At 35.9% G+C, this 20258-nt stretch overlaps 1 protein-coding gene across 10 annotated transcripts in view; it reads right to left on the reverse strand.

Annotated features, from left to right (window-relative positions):
- LOC121453161 (ankyrin repeat and KH domain-containing protein 1) overlaps positions 1-20258 on the reverse strand; it is a 114338-nt gene that overhangs the window by 25496 nt on the left and 68584 nt on the right. For 4 of the 10 annotated variants that reach the window (XM_041659674.1, XM_041659675.1, XM_041659673.1 and 1 more), the window contains exons 15-25: positions 18961-19719; positions 14952-15050; positions 11908-12053; positions 11659-11770; positions 11018-11163; positions 9475-9617; positions 8972-9185; positions 6692-6867; positions 6360-6522; positions 2259-2354; positions 961-1077 (exon numbers count right to left, since the gene is read on the reverse strand). In XM_041659674.1, the coding sequence (XP_041515608.1) occupies positions 961-1077; positions 2259-2354; positions 6360-6522; positions 6692-6867; positions 8972-9185; positions 9475-9617; positions 11018-11163; positions 11659-11770; positions 11908-12053; positions 14952-15050; positions 18961-19719 (2171 nt within the window). The remainder of the gene's footprint in view (positions 1-960; positions 1078-2258; positions 2355-6359; positions 6523-6691; positions 6868-8971; positions 9186-9474; positions 9618-11017; positions 11164-11658; positions 11771-11907; positions 12054-14951; positions 15051-18960; positions 19720-20258) is intronic. The other 6 variants (XM_041659678.1, XM_041659677.1, XM_041659681.1 and 3 more) reach the window with 2 other exon arrangements.

The raw sequence follows: 20258 nt of genomic DNA on the forward strand, positions 1-20258 counted from the left end.
TCCTCCCTTCCTTCATTTATTCATTCATTCATTTTCAAGAAATAATCTAACTATGTTGCTCTGTCTGGTCTGAAACTCTCAGAGGTCTGCCTGCTTCTGCCTCCCTAGTACTGTGATTAAAGCTGTGTAACACCATGCCTGGCCTTGATTGAACTGATATTTTAGCACAGGGTGTCTTGTAGTACCCAGGCTGGTCTTAAACAAATCATCTTACTTAATCCTCAGAGTGTTGGAATTATAGATATGTACTACCATACCCAGCTTTCACTATTTTTCACCTATTTATTGGAGATTTCTATTTCTTTTTGAGTAATAGTGTCAGAAATGCAAACTGGACTTTTAATTCTTAAAATCTTTTCCATTGTCTCACACATCCTGACAGTGCTGGGAACAAACCTAGGATTTCCCTTATCACCTAGACAAGTCACCTCTAACCCTTAAATACTCTAGTAGGAAATATAATAAGCTACTCTAATCCAAATCTTATAATAAATAAAGGATTGATTTTAGTGTTTTAGAATACTTCTCAGAGTAATGTTAAAACCACTTAACTTAGATAGTGATAGCATGTGACAAACAGACTTGACTAAAAATCTAGTTCCTCAATTACATGGTCCTGATATTTATTTTGATAGTTCAGAATATAAAAACTTTACAAAAATGTCTATTAATAATTACTTTTTAATCATATTATGTTAAAGACTACTATTCATACAGCCAATAAATTAATAAATCAAATAATAAATTTGTGTTTTTTTTTTTTTTTTTGGTTTTTCGAGACAGGGTTTCTCTGTAGCTTTGGTGCCCGTCCTGGAACTAGCTCTTGTAGACCAGGCTGACCTCGAACTCCCAGAGATCCACCTGCCTCTGCCTCCTGAGTGCTGGGATTAAAGGCGTGCGCCACCACTGCCCGGCTCAAATAATAAATTTGATTTCTAACAGAATGCTCATTCTACTCACCTTTTCCAGATCGAGTTCCTTTAGGAGAATGCTTGCATTTTTATTTGCTTCTGCAGCCTGCTGGTCTTTGGCCTTCACAATTGTCTCAACACATTGGTGACACTTTTTCAGCAGTTCCTGCAGGCCAAAATACAATTATATAAGTGTAAAAATATTTAAAATAAGTAGAGTTGACTAGAAAGGTCCACAAGTTAAACCTTAAACAACTAAAAATTGGCTAAATCAAATTAAACTTTGAATTCAGTTCTATATCAATCTTTCATAAGAATGAAAGACCTTTAAATATTTTTTTTTTTCTTTTTGAGACAGCATCTCAGTCCAAACTAGCTTCCAACCCATTAAACTGTTAAGGCTGTCCTTGAACTTACATTGCTGAACCTCCTTCCTAGGAACCAAGTGTTGGAAATAATGGCAAGCAACTACTACGTGTGGCAAGTTTTTTGGTTTTTGTTTTTTTTTTAATTTAAAGAGCTATCACTCCTTATGCAGTTCTGGCTGCCCTCAAACTTCTAGCAATCCCCCTGCTTCTTTCTCTCAAGTACTGGGATTATAAGTGTGCATTACCATGTAAGACAAATGGTGGAAAACAATCCTTTTCTACACTATGAATATGTATTACTCTCAATGGTTAATAAAAAGCTGACAGGCCTATAGCTGGGCAGGAACTTAGGCAGGAAGGCTGAGAATGATGGGAAGGAGGGTAGAGTCAGGGGAGACGCCAGCCAGCAACCTGCCCAAAAGATAAGACATGCTGGAGGACAGGTAAAACCCCAAGCTATGTGGCAAATACATACATTAATAGAAATTTAAGTGTAAGGGTTAGCTAGTAATAAGCCTGAGCTATCAGCTGAGCATTTATAATTTATATTTGGCCTCTGAGTCAGTTATTTGGGACTAGGCAGTCAGGAAAGGAAAAGTCCGTTTACAGAAAAAGGCATCTTTTTTGCGGGAGGGAGTGAAGCGGGGACTTTTTGAGACAGGGCTACTCTGTGTAACAGCCCTGACTCTTTGGGAACCAGGATGTCCTTGATCTCCCAGAGATCTTCCTGTTTCTGCCTCCTCAGTGATGGGATTAAAGGCATAAGCCGCCAACACCCAGTAAGACCCACGTTTTAAACTTTAGATGACAAAAAGACTGTTTTTTGTTTGGTGATGGGGACTGAACTCATGGCTTTCTGCCAGCTAAGCATATACTCTTATCACTGAGTACATGCCCAGTGGAAACAAGTTCTTAATTATACTTCTTGGCATATAAGGCCAAAGAATGAAAATGTGTTTCAACAGCACAGTAAACTTACCTTATCTGTAATTGTTGCTATGTATCTCATGCATTCTATATCAGATGGAAATTGATTGACTTCCTTCACCAAATACTGAACAACTTTTACATGACCCTATAAAAAACATAACAAAAAAAAAGACAAAATGATCCTTTGAAATTTTATCCACTTTTAACTTAATGTGAAAAATTAACACTTTAAAATAGTGTACTAAATTTATAATTAAAATTTTGAAAACATGGATATTGTTTAGTTCATAAACAGGAAAAGGTACGTATAATATATTCAAGAATATATGGTGGTATATGTCTTTAATTCCAGCAACTTTGAAGCCAGTCTGGTTTACATAATAAGTTTCAGGAGAGTCAGGGCTACATAAAGATAACTTATCTCCACTCCCCCCCCCCCAAAAAAAAAGCAAGCAACCAAACAAGACATTAATTATTCCATTTCCCACAGAAAGCAGGAAAGTATTATTGAAAATATTATTTTATATAATAGACCTACTAATAAGGTAAAAATGGGCAATATGAAATGATATTATATAATGGGCACTAAGTCTTTAAACACCAATTTTCCAGGTTTCAAAGTATTATTTTGGTTTTATCTTAATAATAAACATGATGGTCTACAAAATTTTTCTGAGTTTTATGACTTGCACATAGATAAAATTCTTTTTCCCCAAGACAGGGTTTCTCTGTGTAGCCCTGGTTATCATGGAACTTGCTCTGTAGACCAGGCTAGCCTCAACTCAGAGATCCACTTGCCTCTGAGTGTTAGGATTAAAGGTGTGAGCTGCTTGGCTGATAAAACACTTTCTAAATGCCCTTATGAAGGCTCGAATAGGTAATAAAATTTAAGCACATCTACTTTATAGAACAAAGCATGCTAAGTTTCCCTTCCTATTAGGTCCAAAAATATCCTCAAGAATGTGAAAGCACTTTTTTTTTTTTTTTGGTTTTTTTCGAGACAGGGTTTCTCTGTAGTTTTGGAGCCTGTCCTGGAACTAGCTCTTGTAGACCAGGCTGGTCTTGAACTCACAGAGATCCGCCTGCCTCTGCCTCCCGAGTGCTGGGATTAAAGGCGTGCGCCACCACCGCCCGGCTAAGAATGTGAAAGCACTTGCCACAGAGGCTGACAACCTGAATGTGATTCCCCAGGATCCACATTGTAGGAGAAAACTGAATCCTATAGGTTGTTTTCTGACTTCCATTCCTACACTAACAGACAGACAGACACACACACACCCCAAACAAACGACAGCAAAAGTAATTCCCATATAAACAGGCTTCTTAACTATAACAACAACAAAAAGACATTAGTCTGTTTCTAGACAAGAAAATAGAAAGTAGTTGTACCTGGAATAACAAGTTAATTGAGCCGGGTGGCGGTAACGAAAGCCTTTAATCCTAGCACTCGGGAGGCGGAGGCAGGCGGATCTCTGTGAGTTCAAGGCCAACCTGGTCTGAAAGAGCTAGTTCCAGGACAAGCACCAAAACTACAGAGAAACCTTGTCTAAAAAAAAAAAAAAAAAAGAAAAAGAAAGAAAGAAAGAAAGAAAACAAAAGAAAAAATGGAAATAAATGCAAACAGATACCAGATGATCTAGGGTTAGAAAAACTGCCTTTCACCTTTATAGGGTATGAAGCACATAGTATATGAATTGATACAAAGTCATTAAGCTGTGTACAAGGTTTATGTTCTTTGCTCTAAACTAGGCTTTAATTTAAAAAGTTTGTTTTGTTTTGTTTTTGTTTTTCAAGATAGGGTCTGTCTGTGTAAGCCCTGGCTGTCCTGGAACTCGCTTTGTAGACCAAGTTGGCCTCCAACTCTTAGAGGCCTGCCTGTCTGTGCCTCCTCAGTGCTAGGATTAAATGTATGGGCCACCACTAAGCAAAAGACTGTTAAGTTTAAAAATATTAGAGGTGGAGAGATGGCTTAGTGTTTAAGAGTGTATACTGTTCTTCAGAGGACCCAACTGTGGTTCCCAGTATCTAGGATCTAAAGCCTCTGGCCTCCACTTGCATGACCATGCACATACCCGCACACAGATATGCACAACACATACACACAATTTTAAATAAATTGGGGGGCTGGAGAAATGGCTCAGTGGAAAAGAGTACTTGCTACTTTGGCAGAAGATGGGGTTTGTTTTTCTGCATGCACATGATGTTTTACAACCATCTGTTATTTTAGTTTTATTGGATACAATGTTCTCTAGCCTTCGTGCATACCAAACATGCATATGATGCACATATATGCATACAAACATTCTACATATAAGATAATCTTAAGCTGGGTATGGTGGCACATGCCTCTAAGTTCAGACCTTATGAGGCAGAGGCTCTGTCCGTTCAGTGGTCTACATTTTGAGTTCTGGGCTAGTCAGGGTTATATAGTAAGACTTGTCTTCAAGAAAACATATAACTAAAATAAATAAATAAACAAAATGAAACCTTAAAACTGGGAGTAAATAGTAGCAAAATGATAGTAATGTTTTTTAGCCCTCATGGGCATGTTTGAAGATGCAATTACAAACTAAATAAAATTTCAATTATAAAACTTTTCTCAAACTAGGTATTAGAGAAAAACTCTGAAAAGTCATTTAAAATAAGAAATAAGGAGAAATAGAATATTAGTCCAGGTTAAGAGTAAGGAAGTAAATTTCCAAAAAAGGGAAATAAAAAAGCCTAGTGCATTCTAGGTCATTGATAAAAACAATACAGTACATAAAAAGAGAAGAGCAACATAGACCACATGCGGTACTTTATTATTTGTCATCAATTTAAAGATGTAGGCACTTAAAAAAAAGCAGAAAATGAACACGCATATACACACACACACGATATGAATTATCCATTTTTCATAAAAGTTTATTCCGTTTCATTCAGAAACAACCATCTGTATATATCTATTGCTTTCCTTAAATTTCATGGTGTGTGTGTGCAAGCGTGCACATGTAGAGGTCAGAGCAGGATTCTGGGTGTTTAACTCTATTAATTTTTGCCTTATTGCCTTGAGAAAGGGTTTTTCTCTGAACCAGAAGCTAGCCATTCTGGCTAGGTTGTTCCTGATCCAAACAATGGAGTCCTAGGAAGGTGCAGCTATGCCTGGCTTTTAATTTGGGTGTTAGGCATTCCGACTGAGGTCCTCTTGCATGCAGAACAAGAATTCTTAGTCACTGAGCCATCTCCCCAGCCCCAAATTTCACGCTTCAGTAGTACGACATAATAAAAGTAAGTCAAGGGGCTGGAGAGATGGCTCAGTGGTTCAGAGCACTGGCTACTCTTCCAAAGGTCCCGAATTCAATTCCCAGCAACCACATGGTGGCTCACAGCCATCTGGAATGAGATCTGGTGCCCTCCTCTGGCGTGCGGGCATACAGGGAGGCAGAATGTTGTATACATAATAAATAAATAAAAAGTAAGTCAAGACACTAAATGAATCAACAACAAAGCTGATTATAGTGAAATAGCAAATAATTCTTAGGTTTAGCCACCAATGTTGAAAAGACAGCAACATTTTTGTTTGTTTGAGATAAGAACTAATCTATCCCATGCTGGCCTTTAACTTACTTTTATAGCCAAGGCTGGACTGGAACTCTGAAGATACAGAATTCATCTCCTAAATGCTGGTATTATAGAGTGTGCCACCACACCTGGCACTAGTACTATTTGTTTGTTTTTGTTTTGTTTTTAAACACAGGATCTCACTCTATAGCCCTGGCTGGCCTGGATCTCATGTAGAACAGGTTGGCCTTTCATTCAGAGATTCTCCTGTCTTTGGTTTCCTGAGGATGGGATTAAGGCAGGAAACACCATGTCTAGCAATAATTAGTGACTTTGTTTGTTTGGGTTTTCAAAACAGGATTTCACTGTGTAGCCCTGACTGTCCTGGACTCACTCTATAGACCAAGCTGTCTGGAACTCACAGAGATCCACCTGCCTCTATCACTTTAGTGCTGGGTTTAAAGGCAAGCATCACCATTGCCTGGCAGCAGTGACTTTTATGTGTACATATTCTTAATTCCCCAGCATTAGTTTATATTTTGCACAAGGTTTCAACTTATAATTGTTTTAAAATTATTAAATTTTGTCTTTTCTGTATATGTCACATTACCTTGCGAAATGCTGACATAAGAGGTGTGATTTTTCGGTTGTCTGCTGCATCCACATCAGCACCTGCTTGCACTAGCAATTGTACTACATCAAAATGACCACCATTGGATGCCAGCCAAAGAGGTGTATTTCCCTTCTTGTTACGGACATCAATATGGGCTCCCCTATAAACAAAAAATATCCACAGTCTGTTTACTATAAGAGGTTGATACTCTATGGTTCTCTTTACCATATAACAATGTTTTTAAAATGTTGTTAAGGTTACTTTTAAAAACCCACAGACAGTGAAAGGAATCACTGGAGTTCTACATATATAAATAGAAATTTACACACCTGTTAATCAGGAGCTCACAAAATTTGTAGTGGCCTTTGTCAGCTGCTATTGTCAAAGCAGTGTCTCTTGAGGAAGGCACAGGAGGGGCATTGACATCTGCTCCTTTATCAAGGAGAACTCTTCCAACCTCTGCATATCCTCCAGAAGCTGCTTCCATCAAGGGAGTAAGACCAGTCTGTTTAAACCAGTAAAGAATGCAATGGAATTTAGTAATTTCTTTAAAAGACTAAACTAATTCATATTTAAGTACATTCTGATTTTCTCTCACAAAAGAACTAAATAACTTTCTGTTTTCAATTGTATTAAATTAGCTTTCTGATAGCTCATGTAATCCCAGCTCTTGGGAGGTAGAATCAGAAGGATCAGGATGAGGAGTTCAAGGTAATCCCTAGTATTGACCACATGAAATCCTGTCTCAACCAAAATAAATAAATACTTGAATAAATAAATCTTACTAAATAGCAAATGAGAATTGTTAGAATTAATGAGGCATGCCAGAGTACACTCACTTATAATCTTATGCAAGAAGGAAAGCAAAGCCATGTACGAAGATGCCTTAACTCAGCTCTTAGGATGCTGAGGCAGGAAGACTGGGTTTGAGGGAGCTAGAATTACAGAGTCAGTTTGCTCATTCTCTCACCCCTATCCCTTTGAAAGAGTCTTACTTATATAGACCAGTGCTCAAACATGAAGTCTTCCTGCCCCAGCTTCTATAATGTTGTAATCTTAAGACTATGCCACCATGCCTGTCCTGAGTTTTTATCAGACACTTTTCTTCAGTCAGGCATAGTGCCTGTAACTCCATGCACTCAGAAGGTAGAGTCGGGAGGTTAAGTTCAAGTCTAGCCTGGGTTACTGTCTCAAAAACAAAACACAACACAACAAAACAAAAACCCAAATCAAAATGGAAGAAAACAAACAAATAATAATCTCCAAACAGTATGCACTATTCTAGGGCTTTTAATAGGTGACTAGACCACAATTAATACTTGAAATTGAAAAGGAAAAGGTCAGCTTTTGGATGTCACATGACCACTGAACCCATAAAATCAACAGCAACAGTGGCTACCTACATAAGATTGATCCATCAACATTCCATCATGGATGGCAGAAGGGCTCATAAGGCTCCACCCCTCAGAGTTTATGGTTTCTGGAACAACCACTGGCAGGTAATGAGTCCTTGCTCAAGTAAATACCACCCATGTTCATGAAAATACACACACACACACACACACACACACACACACAAACGTAATGTGTTTTTTGAGACTTATTATGTATACAGGGCTCTTCCTGCATATATGTCTGCAGGCCAGAAGAGGGCACCAGATCTCATTACTGATGGTTGTGAGCCACCATGTGGTTGCTGGGAATTGAACTCAGGACCTATAGAAGAGCAATCAGTGCTCTTAACCTCTGAGCCATCTCTCCAGCCTGCCTATTTTCTTTTTAAACATTTTGTATTACATTTGTTATGTCTTTGTGTGTATGTTCCTGTGTACACAAGTGCTTACCAGGTCAATATGTAGAAGTCAGGATAACCTGATGTAGTTGGTTTTCTCCTTCCACTATGTGGATCTTAGGATGAAACTAAGGTGGCCAGGCTTGATATCCCATACCTTTACATACTGAGCCATCTCACCAGCACCCCACCATCACCACCACACACACATTACATTCATACACATAAATTTTTAAAAAAATAAAAAGGCTGGGAGTGGTAGTGCATGCCTTAACACTAGCATTCAGGAGGCAAATGCAGGAAGCCAGCTTTCTTTGTAGAAAGAGATCAAGTAGGACAGCTACATAAAAAGACCTTAATCTCAAACAAACAAACAAACAAACAAACAAACCCAAACAAACCAAATACAAAAAAAATATTAACTGTTAGAAATGAGACAGATGAAATTTCTAGATTTTTCCAATCTTAAATGACATAAGGTTTCAGTTGTCATCTCATTTAAAACCTAGTTTTTTAAGTACCTAATATTTCAAGGTTAAAAAAAGTCCAAGTATTGCTATTTCTAAATTCCAAATAGTCATGAATCTCTCAGAATTTATCACATTAAAACAGATTTTAGGTTTTTTTGTTGTTGTTGTTTAGAGTTTTTACCAGTAGTAATTATATATCTCATTAAAGTGATTTTTTAAAAATGTTAATAATGTGTATTATTGGCACTGTTTAATTCCCTAAATCTGCACTGGAGATAAGCGGAAATGCCATATATGTTTCCATAAAACTGAAACTGAAAAAATGGGCAAATTATAAAATTTCTTACCTTTGCCCTATGTTCAACATTGGCTTTGCGGTCCAAAAGCAAACTCACTACTTCTGCTCGGCCCTGGAAACAGGCCAGTGTGAGAGCTGTGTTCCGGTTGGTCTCTATTTGTGCATTAATATCTGAACCCATATCAAGCAGCAATTTCACTGCAGGAACATGTCCATTCATTGCAGCCAACATCAGAGGAGAAATACCTAGTTTACTCCCAGTCCTAAGAAAGAAATGTGCTCAGAAAATTAATATGATACCTTGTGTTTTTAACAAAGCATGACAGATGAAAATGTCAGTAAAGAAAGATTTCTAACATAGACGTAGAGATCTGTCTAAATCAAGAATGGCAAAATCTCATAATTTAAAACATAACTCTTAAGGGAAACTGCGAAAGGGATGCAATTTATGAGAGAAGAATTAAAAAAGAACACAATTCCTACTTAAGATGCTTAAGACTAAGGTTAAAAACTCAGCAATCTTAAATGATAAGATGAATGAACAGGTGATACCTTGAATTAATTTCTGCCCCAGCATTAAGCAAAATCTTAATAATATTCACGTATCCTCCAGATGCAGCCAGACTCAGTGGTGTATAATCAGACACATTCCTATGTTCTTTATTGGCTCCTCGGGCCAGCAGCAAATCTACTACCTACAAAGTAAAATATGGACAGATAAAACAAGTTTATACCTAGTGCTCAAGTTAAAAATGAAGGAAATACAAACAGAACCTGCAATTTTCTTGTCTAAATATTTGACATTTTAAATATATTTTATTAAGCCTTAAGTATTAAAATATCAGCACGAGATAAATGGATTCAATATCTTTTTTGGGGTGGTCATATTTGTTTTTGAGACAGGGTCTTGCTTATGTAGCCAAGGTTGACCTGAAACTTGCAGCAATTCTCCTGCCTCGGCCTCTAAAGTGCTAGGATTATACATATGCACCACCATGACCAGTTGAATTTCTTATCAAGAAGTTAAAAAACCGTGAGCCTGTGTGGTAGCTCATGCTTATAACCCCAGCTCTGGAGGGTGACTCAGAAGGATTGCCTCAATTTCAAGGCTACCTTCAGCTACATAAGAGACTGAGACACAAATAAATTCAGAGTGTTGTGCTCTGTGCAGTTGCATATACCTGTAAATCCCATGGTGTATGGTGAAAGCAGGAAATGAAGAAATGCCAGTCTTAACTATAATGAGTTGAGTGCCAACCTGGACTACATGAGACCCTGTCCTAAAAACCCATGGCCAGGCAGGGAAAAGAAATTCAGAGTTTCAAAATCCCAGCTGTAATGGAAACAAGATCTTTTTCACTTATTAATTAATGAACAATGGATTTGCATTTTATATGTGTTAGAATTGTACTTGACTGAATGCCAATAAATGTAGAAATAAAGACAATTCATATCTGTATTTATGAGTAAAAACATATTCCTTTAAAAACGAATGTGCAATTTCCATTATACTTAAATAAATGTATTTCAGTCCTCAGAAAATCTAAGGCAATGGTTCTCAACCTATGGGTCGTGACCCTTTTCAGAGATTTAGCAACCCTTACATAGGGGTCACATATCAAATATTCTGCATATTGTATCAGATACTTACAATTCTTAACAGTAGCAAAATTAGTTATGAAATAGCAACAAAAATTATTTTATGGTTGGTAGTCACAACATAAGAAACTGTATTAAATGGTTTCAGCATTAGGAAGGTTGGGAACCACTGGTCTACTGAACTTGTAAAACACATGTGTTTTATACATCATATGTGTTTCACATGTAGTTAAAATATTAATCATGGGGCTGGAGCAACAGCTTAGCAGTTAAGAAAACCTACTTTACTTGCAGAGGACCCAAGTTCCCAGCACCCAAATCAGGTAGCTCATAACCATCTATAACTTCAGCTTTTGGATCTTAAATCTTTGGGCTTCATAGGTGTGTGCATGCGCAAACACACAAGTTTGAAAAAAAATCTTGAAAAAGTAATAAGCATATATACATTAAAAACTATAAGCAAAATATTTACAAAAGAAAGCCAATGTTAACATACTTCCTGACGACCACCAGAACATGCCAAAGAAAGTGGAGTATCCTTAGTTCGTTCAGCTTGTGCCTCTATATCGCCACCTTTATCCAAAAGGATTTCAACAACTCCAACATGCCCCGCTGTTGCCGCCAGGATCAGTGGGGTAAAACCTAAATTAGAAAATAAAAACTTCTAACATATCTGTGGTTTTATTTACTTTAATGCCACTGTTTTCAATTTCCTTTTATTTTAACTTAAAAGACTTCAATTTAGATACTGATGAACAATTTAGCATTGAACTGTTCTAAACTCTAATTTGTTAATGATAAAAACACCTGGCAAAAGGAAATGCTAAATCAACAAAAACTATTAAAATCTATACTCACCTCAGGGTCTCACCACCTCAGGATTAAAGACAAAGGCATCCACTATTTGTGGCACACAAGGCAAGAGCTCAACCCTCCTACTCCATCACCTTCACTAGTAATTTATATTTTGGTTTTTAATTTTTAGAGAATTATTTGGTTCTATAGATGAATAAGCTTGAACACTGTCTATTTATTTTATTAGTAAAAATATAAGAACTACTTATTCATAGCGAAAATTCTGTAATTTTGTGTGCTTGTGTAAATACTTAGATTTTATTTGTGAGTGATATTTCCTACCTTTTTTATCTCTGTGTTCAATTTTAGCATCTCGTGCAATGAGAACAGATACAAGTTCTTCATGACCACCTGCACAGGCCAGTGTTAAAGCTGTGTCATGATTGCTTTCAGTCTAAAAAGGGAAAAAAAAATATTTATTCATATATTTTAAAGTTCTCAATAAAATTATCCTTTCCCTCATTAATGTACAATTTTTCCTTTCAAAATAAATTAGAACATGTGAAATAAATTTATACAGAATCTACTCACATGCGCATCAATGTCAACTGAAGGATACACAGGGGGCATGGGTGGGGAAACCATATTGCTTGAAGTCTGAGAACAGGATTCGGGTGTAGGACAGTCTGTGGTCTGAGAGGGATTATTTGAACCAGCAGGCACTCTGGTATTCACAGCTGGAAAAAAAATGTTTATATTGCTAAATTTCATTTAAATAAATAATACTGTTTGTACACAGAAAAACATGTAAAACAGAAATGTTCATGTGAGTAACATACTACAGTGAAATCACAAGCTTTGGAGTCAAAAGAAAGTATATTGAATAACTTTCTGAATTCATGCAATTTATTTAACTTATCTGAGCCTCAATTTATATGTTCAATTAGGATATGAGTAGTGCTCGCCTTGAAAGTTTCTAAAGTGTAACTAAACACAGCCAGTTGTTGGTGGATATATAATAAATGGTGGCATTTTGCACTGCCAATAGGGAGTATATCATTTCTTAATTTAAGAGTTTGTAGCCAGGTATGGTGATCCATACTAGTAATTTTAGGACTCAGATGTCTGAGATAAGAGGATCACAAGTTCAAGGCCAGAGTGGGATACCCCTCAAAAACAAACAAAACAAAACAAAACAAAAAACAAAACAAAGAATGCTTATCTTAGCTTGTAAAAGTTTGACAAAAATATTCTGTAAATAATGAAAAGTAGCAGGTCAGGGCAACAAGTTAGATTATTTTTCACATAAACAGCAGGGGATGTATTTTTAAAAATTCAGCATTTAATTTTTTTTTTTTTTTTTTTTGAGTCAAGGTCTCACTATGTAGCCCTGTCTTTCCTGGAATTCTCTATGTAGACCAAGTTGGCTTTAAGCTCAAAAATGCCTGCTGGGATTAAACGCAGACTACATAGAGAAACACTGTCTGGGGTGGTTGGAAGGAGATGTGCACCAGTTAGTTAAAATCAACTTCTAAAAGTCAAGTTATTTTTAAAATGAATACTAGAAATTTATATTAAAGATCACAAAATTTGGAGTTTGAAGTTTTGAATGGTGATACACTTCAGTAATTCTAGTACTTGGAGGTGGAGGCAGGAAGGCCAGCAGTTCAAAGTCATCCCCAGCTACACAGCAAATCCGAGGCCAGCCTGGATTTCATGAGATCTTGTCTCAGAAAAACAAAAACAAACCCAGAATGTGGTGTTTGAAAACAGAAAGTTGAAAATTATATCTTATGTCTCTTATATCTTTTGTTTCATGGAGGATGGAATTCTGACTCAAAGAGTTAAGGACATCTTTAAAAGATACTAGTAGTTTCTGAGATAATGTATTTAAAGCACTTACTCATGCCTGGCACAAGGAAAGTGCTCAATAAATGTAAAACACGGCATTTTACAATACTTTCAGTACTATTATTCACTGTATTAGAAAATAAAAATATCACTGTTTAAGAAAGAAAAACTCAGAAAAAAACCCCCGCATAACCAATAGTACAGAAAAAAAAAATGAAGCTTTCACTATGGCAATACACTTATAACGGACTCAACTTAGTAACTGACTAGATCTTTTAATTTTCAAAGAGAGAGTCTCATGTACCCTAGGTTGGTCCTGAACTACTGACCGTCCTGCTCCACCTTCCAAGAGTTGGGATTACTGGTATGTGCCAATCCTACTTTAATTTATTAGATTTAGCAAAATTTAAGATGTCTAGATTTGCTTCTGTGAACCATTCCTTTGCTTCCCACTGATATATAAAACAATCTTGGCAATATAAATCCCAACAACTTTATTCACCGCAAAAGTAACTAGGAATGATTATAATATCATAAACTTTTGTTTCACCTAAAGAATATGTACACTGGACACAAAGCTTTAAACTTTTTGTCATTCAAAAATGAAAGAAGCGGATAATATTGTTATATCTCAAAATACCTGATACGTAAAAACACCCCCCCCCCCCGGCATACTAGATTGATATTTAACACCTTACTGACAGATTTACAGTGGTGGGTCTTATAATTATTAACATATACCCTGGAAGAATTGTATTTCTTCTATTCATTTATTCATGTCATCTCTTTTTTTTAGTGGTTTTTTGAAAGCAAGGTATTTTAAATTTTTTAAAAAAGTATTTGACTAGGGTGGAAAGCTAGAATGTGATGTTATGAAAGACTCCTTTACAGAACTTACTTTAAAAACAAACAAAAAAGACCACTTCCTGTGTATTTAACAGTTCTATTACCCAAAACATGGATTATGTTTTATACATTTTTATACTACATTATCCTAGGATAGTTTCTCTGTAATAATGACAATCAGAACCATTCCATGGAAAGTGTCTTTAATAGGATTAATTACAAATGAAAGTTATAAAGGTTGTATTATAAGAACATTATACTTTAGAACCATAACATTTTCATAAGTTTTAAAACATTTCCTATCTCTGAACAAAATGTCTCTTAAAATGACAAAACCAGACAACTACAACAAAAAAAATCAATATACAATTCAAATTAAAGTTTTACTCTGTTCAAAAGTAGGGCACTAGAACCAAGTAAAATATTTTAACCTGACTTTTTATGAAACCAAGAAAAATTTTGCATATGGTATGGAATAATAATAAATCTTAACATAAAAATGTTATTGCTATTGGTAGACAAAATATGTTGTAAAATTTTATCTCTTAGTGGACATGGTGCTACCCACCTGTAAATCCTAGCACTTGCGAGACAGAGGCTGGACTACATGAGACCCTGTCTCAAAAACAAATAGAAGTCCCAGGACTGGTAGTATAAGTTTAACCCAGCTGCTCCAAGGGCCAAGTCATAAGGATTACAAGTTCAAAGCCTGCCTGGCTATCGGGTGAACTTAAGGACACTGAGTGAGATCCTATTTTAAAATCAAAAAACAAACTGGGCTGAGGACATAGAGGACTTCCCTTACATTGGTGATGTCCTGATGCCCAGTACCTCAAAAAAATAAAACAAGAACTTTTTATTGCTATCATTTGGTATATATCATAGTAATGATAAAACAGTTTCATTTAAAACCTAAGCAGGGTGGTGGTGGCACACACCTTTACTCCCAGCACTCAAACAGGTGGAACTCAGAGATATACATGCCTCGGCTTTTGAGGGCGAGGCTATAGAGCTAGTACTAGGACAGCCAGGAAACTCTGTATTAAAAAACAAAGCAAAACTAAAGGTTAAAAATAAAATATTAACATTAGAGGTAGTATCTTATAAATCTCCTCAAAATAACAGGATTTCCAAATTCTTTTGTAAAAAGACTTATTTCTAATTATTGTATATATGTTATGTATGTGTTGTCACATGTATGTTCGGATACTCAAAGCCAGAATTTTGATCCCCTGGAACATAAGTGGTTGATCTTTTGTGTGTGTGTGTGTGTGTGTGTGTGTGCGCGCACGCGCGCGCGCGCATGTATCTGCGTGTAAGAGAAAGGATCACACTATGAAGCCCTGGCTAGCCTGGAACTCTTTATGTAGACATGGGTAGCCTTAAACTCACAGAATCATCTGCCTCTCTGCCTCTGTCTCCTGAATGCTGGGATTAAAGACATGTGCCACCATGCCTAACTCTTCTGGTGACTGTGAGCCACGTGACATGGGCACTGGGAACAGAAGTTGGGTCCTCTGGAAGGGCAGTACATGCTCTTAATCTCTGAGCCAATTCTTCAGGCCTAAAGTTTTGTTTTTAAACTTAATAATGATCACTGCAAGGGCACTTAGAGCAAATTACACTAGAATTATAATTTAAACAAATGTATCCAAGTACCAACAACCATACTGTATTAGACACAAAGCTGTATTAAAACTCACATACATATCAAATCTTAATATAGAAGTAAGAGCAACTGTTATTTAATAGGATTTAGAAGTTATAAGAAATAATAGAATTTTTAAGATAAAAGCAAAACTTTTAATCAAACTACATGCATATACATGACACTAACACTAAGGCTCTTTTCTTTGTTTTGTTTTTGCTTGTAAATAAAAGACAGGGTCTCATTATGTATCTCTAGGTTGCCTGGAACTCAGGGATCTGCGTGCCTCTGCCTCAAGAGTCTCCAAATTCAAGGCCTGTACCACCATGCCCAGCTTCAACTAGTGTTCTTAAATATGGCTGAACTGAGTGGATTTTGGCACTATGCACTTACTAGCAGTTCCCCGTATTATTCCTCTTGTAGAGCAGATTGATGTAGATTTATTAAAGAAAGGTAAGAAAGAACTCCTGAGTCTGGGAAATGTACAAGGGGGAGACTCTGTACTTCCCTTCTCTAAGCTTCACTTTCCTACGGAACTGAGGTAGGAGAATCTATTTTTTTTTATTTTATTTTATTTATTTTTTTTTAAATTTATTTATTTATTAAGGATTTCTGCCTCGTCCCCAAGGAGAATCTATTTTATGGGAGGATTTAAAACAGCTTGTGAAGGTGCAAATGAAGTAACTACCACAAAGCTTGGCACATGGTAAATGTTCCATAGATGTAAATAAATTAATTTTTTTAACCAATCCTCTTTATATATTAATGGAATTTTTATTAAATGCTTTCTAAAATCGCTCAACAATGAAAACTATTTTGAATTTCTTTAAATTGCTCTAAATTTCTAGACTTAACTTTTTGTTTTGGTTTGGTTTTAATCTAAGCGTATTTTCCTTCCTTTCCTTTTTGTTTATCTGAGACAGGACTTGAATAGCCTGGACTGGCCTTGAACTTGACAAGTAGTGAGGATGGCTCTGAACTCCTGACCTTCTCTTCCTGCTTCCCAGGTGCTAGGATTACAGGTGTCAACAAACCCTGCCCAAGAAGGGATTTAAAAAAAAAAAAAATCAAGAAAATAGAAAAATGGCAATTAAAGCTAATGAAAACTGACAAAATACAAACATAAAATTAGAAATAACAGATCTAATAACTGCTTCCATGAACATATCATGTACAATTTCATTATTAATTTGATATACATTTTAACTTTTGAGATCATTTGTTATTATGGTAACTGCTAAAATCCTAAGGCTTTCAGAAGAAGATCTGAGGTACCATGTTTCTAATCAAAATTAGATATTCTGTTTAGGATTGTAGAGAGTATGACATATCAGTTACAGGCTGAGTAAGTAAATAAGTTATAACATTAGTTATGTATATAAACAATTTATTAATTTTCATGAAAATATTTAGGTAGAAAAGCAATAATGCGAAAACATTCTTAAAGAAGAAAATTAACATTTCCTTTAGAGGGATAGATATATACTTTGAAGAATATATATCAGTCTCTCTTTCAATAATGAAAATAAATTTAAATAGAATTAATTCTATTTAATTATGGCTTGATCCATAATCCTACTGATATCCTTAAATGTTTTACAACTATAGAGTTAGCTATTAAGTTTGTCTAATTTTTGTCACTATTAATTAGGAAAATTAGACTTGGGAAAAATAGTTTTAAGTGAGACATCATCATCTTGAAAAGAGAATACAATTATTACCGTGTATTTCAAAACATATAAACTTCATATATGGAACTTTTTATTTATCAATTTAAAACTTATTTACAATCTGATAAGTAGTTAATGTCTAATACATATTAAGTTTTATTATGTCAACATGTAACACTAAAAAAGATGTTTTCTGAGGTAATTTTTTAAAGTCTCATGTGAACTCTATACAAGGTCATTTCTATTTAAAAACACTTTAGTGAAATAAAAACTTTTAAGAAACACCTGTAATAATTAGCATAAAGTTAACTACAAGTTTCCTTTAGAGCTGTTTTGGCTAAAGTAAATTTAACATGAGAAGCTCTACAAGCCAAAAATATAAAAATTCAAATTAAAGAATAAAGATCCTAACTCCTTAAAATACCTCCTAGTATTTGAATTTTAAGAACACTAGATATTTCTCCTCTGCACAATACTATCTATTACATGGCAGAGGAGCCTCAAAGGCAAAATGATATCTATAACCAACTGAAGTAACACATATACCCAATAAAAATTCCTGATTTACTCTTATTCCACATTTTTAAAGATTCAGTAAAGATTAGGAAGACTAAAGGCTCACAAAAGAAGAAAGGAAACTGGGATAGTATAATTGGGGTAGGAAGGGGAGGAGAATATGACAAGAGGAAACAGACAACAATAAGGAAAAAAATGTTGCAATCAAGAGACAGAGGACTGGCCTGCCTTTGAATATCACTCCAGCTACATCTTAGTTCTTGGTCTTCATCCACTGTCAGCAGCCATTCTGGCTGCAATTCTGAACTGGGCTCTCATGGAGGTGATACATTCACCAGCCATCTTTAGGAAGGTAAATGATTAATTGCACTGTTTTCCCACTGCTGCAAGGACAATGAAAGGGAAAGTAAACTTGTGCACCTCATTTCATATCTAGTTGTAATTTTCCACACAACAATAAACAGAAACATACATTTTAAGATTATTAGCCTTTTTTCTTTCTATGTGTATGTGCATGAATGTGCATGTATGCAAGCACACTATAAAGTGTTCTGTATGCTTGTTCATCAAGAGTTTACACAAAAATTCCAATCTCAAAAACAAGTACAACAGTTTAAATGTACTTTAATCTTCTGAACACAAACTCTATACCATAGAGTGTACAGCTGTTCCCATTTAATTAGAGATAATTAAATTGGTCTAATAACAAAAAGTAGTGTCTCTTAAAATTCTCATGTCCAACCATGAAATTCACAGGCAAGAAAATTAAATAGGTAGCCTTACCTGCGTGCTTCTAAATTGTACAAAAGATTCTATTGAGTGCTCCTATGTAGGAAATAACAAACTGTCTTTGAAAGCAAATTTCTAAAGAATTATGGGAACCTTATTTATCTTTGAAGTGTGTTTGTTTTAAACAGAAAAGGGGAAAAACTCCCTTAATGTGTTAGTGCTACTGGGCTTAAATTCACTTCCATAATTCCTAAGGAATCCAGTAATTTTACAAAGACAGTTTTAAATAGAGAAATACAAAGTTTGTGTTTTTGAAGGGGCATTTAAAGAAGTTGAGCACACAGATAAAAGAGAAAAGTATTTTAGATATATTTCTTAACCCACCTGCTATCAGGTCATCAAGAGTGTCGGTAAGCGTCTGGGCTGGAGTTGCAACCATGAGTCCATCTGGCTCTTGTACTAACAGCCCCTGCTCATGTTCAGCAACAGCAATTTGAGGCTGTCCTATGATCTGCTGGTTACCTGATACTTTCTGAAGCACAAGAGAATTTGTCCCATTAGAACCTAAGTCACTGGAAAAGTTACATTGTGGAGATGATAGAGGCTGGACTGGGACAAAATCAATTTGTTCTGCTGATGGTGGAGATTGTTGCTCATCACCAATACCATGATCTTTAAATAAGATTGTATCAACCTGGGGTGATTCTGAAGAGTGATCCTCTGGGGGACTGCCATCTTCATCCCCTGCCAAGGAGACTCCTCTATGAGAGCACTGCTGGTGTGGAGACCCTGTGTCTCTCTGACCTTTGGTTTCCAAGTATTCTTTGGTAAACTGCTGCTGTGTTTTCATCTGCAACTGCCTTTCCACTTTCTGCAGTTCTTTCAGTATTTTCTTCTTCTTCTGGACTTGTTCTTCTCTGTTCTTTTTAAGTTCTTCTATCTTATCCTTGTTTAGAGGCTCACCTTGAATTAACTCCAATGACTTAAGCTGTGCTTTTTCAATAGCACTAATTCTTTGTCCCAGTTCATTCAGCTTGCCTTCAGTCTCTTCTACTATGCACTCCAAAGGCTGGTATGGGTGAAAAGGTGGCAGTAGGTCCTGATCTGCTACCTGCAGGGAACTGGACTTCTGCTTGGATGCACCTAAGCACATGAAAAACGTTTGAAAAAGTGCCATGCTAAAGAAAAAAAAGAAAGAAAGAAAAAGAAAAAAGAAAAAAAGAGAAAACAAAACAAAAAAACAACCAAAAACCAGAGTCCCAAAAATAAAAACACACACAAAAAACATTCCTCCCCTCTCCCAGACTTCCTTCCCCAAACCATTATAACTAATGCTATAGAAAGATTCAAAAGTCACACTAGTGAGGCAGATTAAACCTCAACTATCTCATCTGTTTTTGCACAGCATAAACTGAGATGTTATCAACTCAAACTTGAATTTAAAAAAATATACTTTTAAATGTAGGATGATTTTAGAAATTATGATGGGACAAAGAGAAAAGGAAGGAAAAAAAACCTCAGAATTTTGCTTATCAGGTTGGACTTTTTAAATCTAGCTGAGCATGTTAGCACTCAGAGGCAGAGGCAGGCAGAGGGATTCTCATGAGTTTCAGGGCAAGCTGGTCTACGTAAATTCTAGGTCACCCAAGGCTACACAGTGAGTAGTAAAGTTTATTCCAAGA

This window comes from Microtus oregoni, unplaced genomic scaffold (genome assembly GCF_018167655.1).
Source record: "Microtus oregoni isolate MIOR12 unplaced genomic scaffold, Mior012 000011F_ref0000422, whole genome shotgun sequence".
NCBI classification, from domain to species: Eukaryota; Metazoa; Chordata; class Mammalia; order Rodentia; family Cricetidae; genus Microtus; species Microtus oregoni.